The sequence below is a fragment of the Acipenser ruthenus genome, unplaced genomic scaffold, assembly GCF_902713425.1.
Source record: "Acipenser ruthenus unplaced genomic scaffold, fAciRut3.2 maternal haplotype, whole genome shotgun sequence".
Classification (NCBI taxonomy): Eukaryota; Metazoa; Chordata; class Actinopteri; order Acipenseriformes; family Acipenseridae; genus Acipenser; species Acipenser ruthenus.
Genome location: NW_026707358.1, coordinates 20001 through 28393, shown reverse-complemented (window position 1 = coordinate 28393; position 8393 = coordinate 20001). Strand labels below are relative to the sequence as shown.

The 8393-nt window shown below is 48.9% G+C and overlaps 1 protein-coding gene across 1 annotated transcript; it reads right to left on the bottom strand.

Annotated features, from left to right (window-relative positions):
• Positions 1–13: 13 nt before the first annotated feature.
• On the bottom strand, positions 14–7605 carry LOC131725435 (putative RNA-binding protein Luc7-like 2; the record flags this gene model as incomplete). The annotated part of the gene is made up of 5 exons (XM_059018688.1): positions 7098–7605; positions 2605–2699; positions 1555–1653; positions 768–878; positions 14–213 (listed from the first exon to the last, which is right to left on the bottom strand). Coding segments are annotated over exons 1-5 (566 nt in total), but the record flags the coding sequence as incomplete, so codon positions are not given.
• Positions 7606–8393: the final 788 nt, after the last annotated feature.

Genomic DNA, 8393 nt, shown 5'->3' with positions numbered 1-8393 from the left:
TATTAAACAGTACCCCCCCCCCCTTCTCCGTCCCTGTGCGTGATCTCTCTCTCTCTCTCTCTCTCTCACCTCAGCCTCTCTCTTCAAGCCTCTGGTTATCTCCACCTCTCCCAGCAGCCTCTGCGATTCCTCCACGTTCCCCTCGGCTCCCAGCTGCTCGGTCTGAGCCAGCATCTTCCCAATCTCTTCATTCAGCTCGTGGACCCGCTCCGCCTGGGAGAGGGGGGGGGGGGGGAGAGATAGGGGAGAGGGAGGGGGGAGACAGGGAGAGAGGGAGGGGGAGAGAGTATTAGTATTGATTTATCTCGCTGTCTTTGGTTGAAGGAGGTTTGTAGCTGATTTTATAGTGAAGAGAGCTACAGGATATTGCTGGGAACTGTGGGATATTTAGACAGAGAGATCAGGGATGGGAATCAGACTCCTATCCCACAGCAGTGTGATCCAGTCCAGGTTTTACTGCTACCAGCTTGATCAGCCCCCAGTGTGTCTAGCTAACAAGCTCAGGTGTGTCTGATTATTAAACTCCTAGTGAAACCAGGACTGGATCACACTGCTGTGCAGCGGGAGTCTGATTCCCAGCCCTGTAGATAGACTTTGGTTGAAGGAGGTTTGTAGCTGATTTTATAGTGAAGAGAGCTACAGGATATTGCTGGGAACTGTGGGATATTTAGACAGAGAGGTCAGGGATGGGAATCAGACTACACTATAAAATGCAGTTATTATTATTATTATTATTATTATTATTATTATTATTATTATTATTCTACCTTGGCTGCCACTTCTGCGTTAATCTCCTCCTGTGTGTCTGCGAGCCTCTTCTTGGCCAACTCTGTCCTGCGATCGCAGTCAGCAATGAAGGACTGGAGGTGATCTGTAGCCTGAGAGAGGAGAGAGGAGAGAGGAAAGAGGGGAGAGAGGAAAGAGGAAAGAGGGGAGAGAGGGGAGAGGAGGAGAGAGGAGAGAGAGGAGGGGAGGAGAGAGAGGAGGGGAGAGGAGGAGAGAGGAGAGGAGAGAGGGGAGAGGAGAGAGAGGAGAGGAAAGAGGGGAGAGAGGGGAGAGGAGGAGAGAGGAGGAGAGGAGAGAGAGGAGGGGAGGAGAGGAGAGAGGGGAGAGGAGAGGAGAGAGGGGAGAGGAGAGGAGGGGAGAGGGGAGGGGAGAGGGGAGGGGAGAGAGGAGGGGAGAGAGGAGGGGAGAGGAGAGAGGAGAGGGGAGAGGAGAGAGGAGAGAGGAGAGAGGAGAGGAGGGGACAGAGGAGAGACAAGAGAGAGGGGGAGAGAGGAGAGGGGAGAGACAGGAAGGGTGAGACGAGAGGGGTGATAAATTAACATCATCACATCCTACCATATTACAAACATCCTTTTGATCAGAGTACAATCCCTCTGGGTGGTTTTTTAAAATTATTTTTCTTGCCTACACTTACTAATCATCCCAGCAAAATAAAACAGATTCTTAAAACAAAACCCTCAGAGCCCCATTTCTGAACCAGCGGTAGAACGAGGGGGTGAGGGGGTTCCTAGCTCCCACACTCCTGCATTCGGATTCCCTGCGACTCACGTCCAGTTCGAAGAAGTATTCCTGATGCTTGGAGGCGATCTCAAAGTCAGCACGGAGAGCCAGGTCATGAATCCTGTTACACTCCCCCAAATCCATCCTCTGAGACACACAGAGAGAGACAGAAACACACAAATCAATACATCAATACATCAATCAATCAATAACCCTGACCCATCCAGAGACAAGCTCAGAATAAAACAGATTCTTAAAACTCACTGCGAAACCTGGACTGGATCACACTGCTGTGCGATAGGAGTCTGATTCCCATCCCTGATCTCTCTGTCTAAATATCCCACAGTTCCCAGCAATATCCTGTAGCTCTCTTCACTATAAAACCAGCTACAAACCTCCTTCAACCAAAGTCTATCTACAGGGCTGGGAATCAGACTCCCGCTGCACAGCAGTGTGATCCAGTCCTGGTTTCACTGGGAGTTTAATAATAAGACACACCTGAGCTTGTTAGCTAGACACACTGGGGTCTGATCAAGCTGGTAGCAGTAAAACCTGGACTGGATCACACTGCTGTGCGATAGGAGTCTGATTCCCATCCCTGATCGCTCTGTCTAAATATCCCACAGTTCCCAACAATATCCTGTAGCTCTCTTCACTATAAAATCAGCTACAAACCTCCTTCAACCAAAGTCTATCTACAGGGCTGGGAATCAGACTCCCGCTGCACAGCAGTGTGATCCAGTCCTGGTTTCACTAGGAGTTTAATAATAAGACACACCTGAGCTTGTTAGCTAGACACACTGGGGGCTGATCAAGCAGTAAAACCTGGACTGGATCACACTGCTGTGCGATAGGAGTCCGATTCCCAGCCCTGATCTCTTTGGCTATACAAGTTCAGAACATGCATGTTAAACAGAAGTTGTCACCCTGTTACCCAAAAATGTAGACAGAGAGTGTTGGTTTGGGTTCAGTCTCTCCCCCAGTCTCTGTGCCCCGCCCCCCCCCCCCCCCTCCCCCAGCGAGTGGTTCAGTCTCTGTGCCCCTCCCTCTCCCCCAGCGAGTGGTTCAGTCTCCCCCCCCCCCAGTCTGGGTACTCACTGTTCCTGACAGGATGTCGTGAGGGCAGCAGTCCAGCAGGTGGGACTTGCACACTCTGTCATCCATGAACTTGATCCTCTGTCGAGTGCTGTCTCCTGAGAGAGAGAGAGAGAGAGAGAGAGAGAGAGAGAGAGAGAGAGTCAGGGACACACTGAGATACACAGAGGGGAACAGGGACACACTGATACACAGAGGTGGACGGTGAGTCAGGGACACACTGAGATACAGAGAAAGAGACACACAGACAGACAGACAGACAGATAGATAAACACACACACAGAACAGACAGACAGAGAGAGATTTATTCTATCGAGTCCTGTGCCCTGAGAGAGGAAACGACAGGGAGTGGAACTCTCTGTGTGCGTGTGTGTCTCTCTCAATGAGATACACACGCACACAGACATATGAAGACACAAACAGAAAAAGTAACACAAACAGTGTAACACAGACAGACACACACAGTGACAGACTAACACACTGACACAGACAGACACACACAGTGACAGACTAACACACCGACACAGACAGACACACACAGTGACAGACTAACACACCGACACAGGTAGACACACACAAACTAAATGAGGCTGAAACAGACACACACACACACAGTGACAGACTTAACCCAGAATAAACAGACACACAGACAGGGGCACACACACAGACACACAGACAGGGGCACACACAGACACACAGACAGGGGCACACACAGACACACAGACAGGGGCACACACAGACACACAGACAGGGGCACACACAGAAACACAGACAGGGGCACACACAGACACACAGACAGGGGCACACACAGACACACAGACAGGGGCACACACAGACAGGGGCACACACAGACACACAGACAGGGGCACACACAGACACACAGACAGGGGCACACAGACACAGACAGGGGCACACACAGATACACAGACAGGGGCACACACAGACACACAGACAGGGGCACACACAGACACACAGACAGGGGCACACAGACACAGACAGGGGCACACACAGATACACAGACAGGGGCACACACAGATACACAGACAGGGACACACACAGACACACAGACAGGGGCACACACAGATACACAGACAGGGGCACACACAGACACACAGACAGGGGCACACACAGATACACAGACAGGGGCACACACAGACACACAGACAGGGGCACACACAGACACACAGACAGGGGCACACACAGATACACAGACAGGGGCACACACACAGACACACAGACAGGGGCACACACAGACACACAGACAGGGGCACACACAGATACACAGACAGGGACACACACAGACACACAGACAGGGGCACACACAGACACACAGACAGGGGCACACACAGACACACAGACAGGGGCACACACAGACACACAGACAGGGGCACACACAGAAACACAGACAGGGGCACACACAGACAGGGGCACACACAGACACACAGACAGGGGCACACACAGACACACAGACAGGGGCACACAGACACAGACAGGGGCACACAGACACAGACAGGGGCACACACAGATACACAGACAGGGGCACACACAGACACACAGACAGGGGCACACACAGACAGGGGCACACAGACACAGACAGGGGCACACACAGATACACAGACAGGGGCACACACAGACACACAGACAGGGGCACACACAGACACACAGACAGGGGCACACACAGACAGGGGCACACACAGACAGGGGCACACACAGACACACAGACAGGGGCACACAGACACAGACAGGGGCACACACAGATACACAGACAGGGGCACACACAGACACACAGACAGGGGCACACACAGACACACAGACAGGGGCACACAGACACAGACAGGGGCACACACAGATACACAGACAGGGGCACACACAGATACACAGACAGGGACACACACAGACACACAGACAGGGGCACACACAGATACACAGACAGGGGCACACACAGACACACAGACAGGGGCACACACAGATACACAGACAGGGGCACACACAGACACACAGACAGGGGCACACACAGACACACAGACAGGGGCACACACAGATACACAGACAGGGGCACACACACAGACACACAGACAGGGGCACACACAGACACACAGACAGGGGCACACACAGATACACAGACAGGGACACACACAGACACACAGACAGGGGCACACACAGACACACAGACAGGGGCACACACAGACACACAGACAGGGGCACACACAGACACACAGACAGGGGCACACACAGAAACACAGACAGGGGCACACACAGACAGGGGCACACACAGACACACAGACAGGGGCACACACAGACACACAGACAGGGGCACACAGACACAGACAGGGGCACACAGACACAGACAGGGGCACACACAGATACACAGACAGGGGCACACACAGACACACAGACAGGGGCACACACAGACAGGGGCACACAGACACAGACAGGGGCACACACAGATACACAGACAGGGGCACACACAGACACAGACAGGGGCACACACAGACACACAGACAGGGGCACACACAGACACACAGACAGGGGCACACACACAGACACACAGACAGGGGCACACACAGACACACAGACAGGGGCACACACAGATACACAGACAGGGGCACACACAGATACACAGACAGGGGCACACACACAGACACACAGACAGGGGCACACACAGACACACAGCCAGGGGCACACACAGACACACAGACAGGGGCACACACAGACACACAGCCAGGGGCACACACAGACACACAGACAGGGGCACACACAGACACACAGACAGGGGCACACACAGATACACAGACAGGGGCACACACAGATACACAGACAGGGGCACACACAGACAGGGGCACACACAGACACACAGACAGGGGCACACACAGACACACAGACAGGGGCACACACAGACACACAGACAGGGGCACACACAGACACAAACAGGGGCACACACAGACACACAGACAGGGGCACACACAGATACACAGACAGGGGCACACACAGATACACAGACAGGGGCACACACAGATACACAGACAGGGGCACACACAGACAGGGGCACACACAGACAGGGGCACACACAGACACACAGACAGGGGCACACACAGACACACAGACAGGGGCACACACAGACACACAGACAGGGGCACACACAGACACAGACAGGGGCACACACAGACACACAGACAGGGGCACACACAGATACACAGACAGGGGCACACACAGACACACAGACAGGGGCACACACAGACACAGACAGGGGCACACACAGACACACAGACAGGGGCACACACAGACACACAGACAGGGGCACACACAGACACACAGACAGGGGCACACACAGACACAGACAGGGGCACACACAGACACACAGACAGGGGCACACACACAGACACACAGACAGGGACACACACAGATACACAGACAGGGGCACACACAGACACACAGACAGGGGCACACACAGATACACAGACAGGGACACACACAGATACACAGACAGGGACACACAGTGTCAGATTGACACACACAAAGGGACACAGACTGTATAACACAGACACACACACACACAGTGACAGACACACACAAAAGGACACAGATACACAGACAGACACAGACTGTGTAACACACACAGTGACAGACACACACACAGTGACATTCGTGTGTGATTGCACCCTTACACATTTCTGATATAAGTTCACACGTTTAGACACACATTCTCAACGATGATCGTTTCGATAACGTTCACAGTGGAAACCATTCATGTCATGCGTCTTCTCGGCACAGTACAAGCTTCAAAAAAGTTAGCAGTTATGAAGATTTTTCCATTTTTTGGGGGGGGGGGGGCTATTGTAAACCGTACAGCGAGGAAGAAACAAAAACTGTATTAAAAACGACACAGTAACGATTGTAACGCTAATGATAAAATAATTTGTTATTCAAATTGATACGCATGTAAAACTACACAGCGTTAGAAAGACACTCCTGAAATAAATGTATTTTAAATTTAAATTTATACCCCCACCCAAAAAATATATATAAAAATACTATTAATTTAATTTTTATTTATTTATTAGCAATACACACACAACCAGAAAAAACTGTTATGAAAACGCCTCCTCCTTCTCCCATTGGCCACTCCTACGCGCTCCGCGTCTCCTCATTGGCGGAGGTGACCGTCTATCAAACCGCTCAGGCCGCCCAAACGACCCCGTTCTGGGTCCGCATTGGACGACTTCGACGTCGGTCACGAAAAGCTCCCTTCCGATTGGCCGAAATAGCTGACGCGCACCAAAAGCTCAACAACAAACCAAAAAAAAAAAAAAAAAGTAGACACCGTCGCAGCCATTCTTATAAAATCGAAACTTTTCAGACCGTTTACAAGCCGAAAAAAACACTTTAACACCAAATTAAGCGGCTACGTTCGCGCACAAGGCGCCTATAGGGAATTACACACCATAAAAACACAGATTATATGTTTTTTTTAACCCATTTTGTGTTATAATACTCACCGTCTCTCGACGTCCCCATCAATTGGTCGAGCATGGCTCTCATTTGCGCCTGAGCCGACATACTCGAGTCTTCTGAAAATGTACTTTCCTTCTGTATTTCCACTCGATACAAATTAAAAAAAAACAGAGAGAGAGGGTCTTTGACAACCGCCTCCACCAAAAAAAAAAAATCTTCTCTCAAAAATAACCGTTTTAAAAATTTAAAAATGAAAAAAAAAAAACACCTTTCTCCTCCACCGCCGCCGCCGCCTGACTCGGCCCCAAACTTTGTCCTATTTTTTTTTATTTTACACGCCCCCCCCCCCTGTCGTCGTATCTTTATTTAGTTTGTTATTTGTAAATTTAAAAATAAATAAAACAGCTATTCATGTTTATATGTCTTTTTTAATCGTAATTTCTGTGACTGACTTTTTTTTTTTTACGCGGCGCTCTCCCGTCTCGAGAGCGGCTCCTCCTACAAGCTCGAGGAAGTGTGGCTTCGCTCTCTGTGACGTCACGCAACGGAAAACGCTCGCGACCGTGGCGGGCTGGCCGGGCGGACTCGTCCATTTTTTTTTAAAAAACAACGAAAAGGGGGGGAACATAACGACCGTCTTCAATCGTGTTTTTATTTCTTATTTTTTTAATAAAAAATTATTTTATACATCAGTCGCGGGTCTTGTAAAAATTAAATACATGACAGCGGATGTTTCGAAATGAAACAATCTGACCTTTATTGCAACGTTGACTCGTATCGGTCACCCCTGTTCACGTGAAATAGATTGGCGGGTATATTTTTTTCGTTTTCAATCCGTGAAAATTATTTATTAAATAAAATAGGTACGTTTTGAAACACGGTAGATTCATTGTTTTACGATTTAGACTTTTTTCTGTTTTTATTTTATTTATTTTTTTTACTGGCGAGAATGAATTGTGGACTTGCCAAAAAAAATAAATAAGAAAAAAAATATGAAACGTAATTTACAAACTGAGAGCTGTGTCGTTTATATCTTAGGAGCAAAATAAACCATTTTTATTCAGTCTGTCTTGCTAAAATCTTATTTCTATAGAACTCTTTTGTGTTTTACTTCATTTAGATGTATTTTGTATATATGATTGTATATATGTGTGTGTTTTTGGGGCATTTTTATATTGCCTGTAACTTTATACACTTTTAAAAAATATATTTTGTTTAATTTTTTGTAACTCGCGTTTGGATAATAGTCTCTACTAAATAATTAAATAATAATAATAATAATAATAATAATAATAATAATAATAATAATAATAATAGTAATAACCCATAGACGTGCGTAA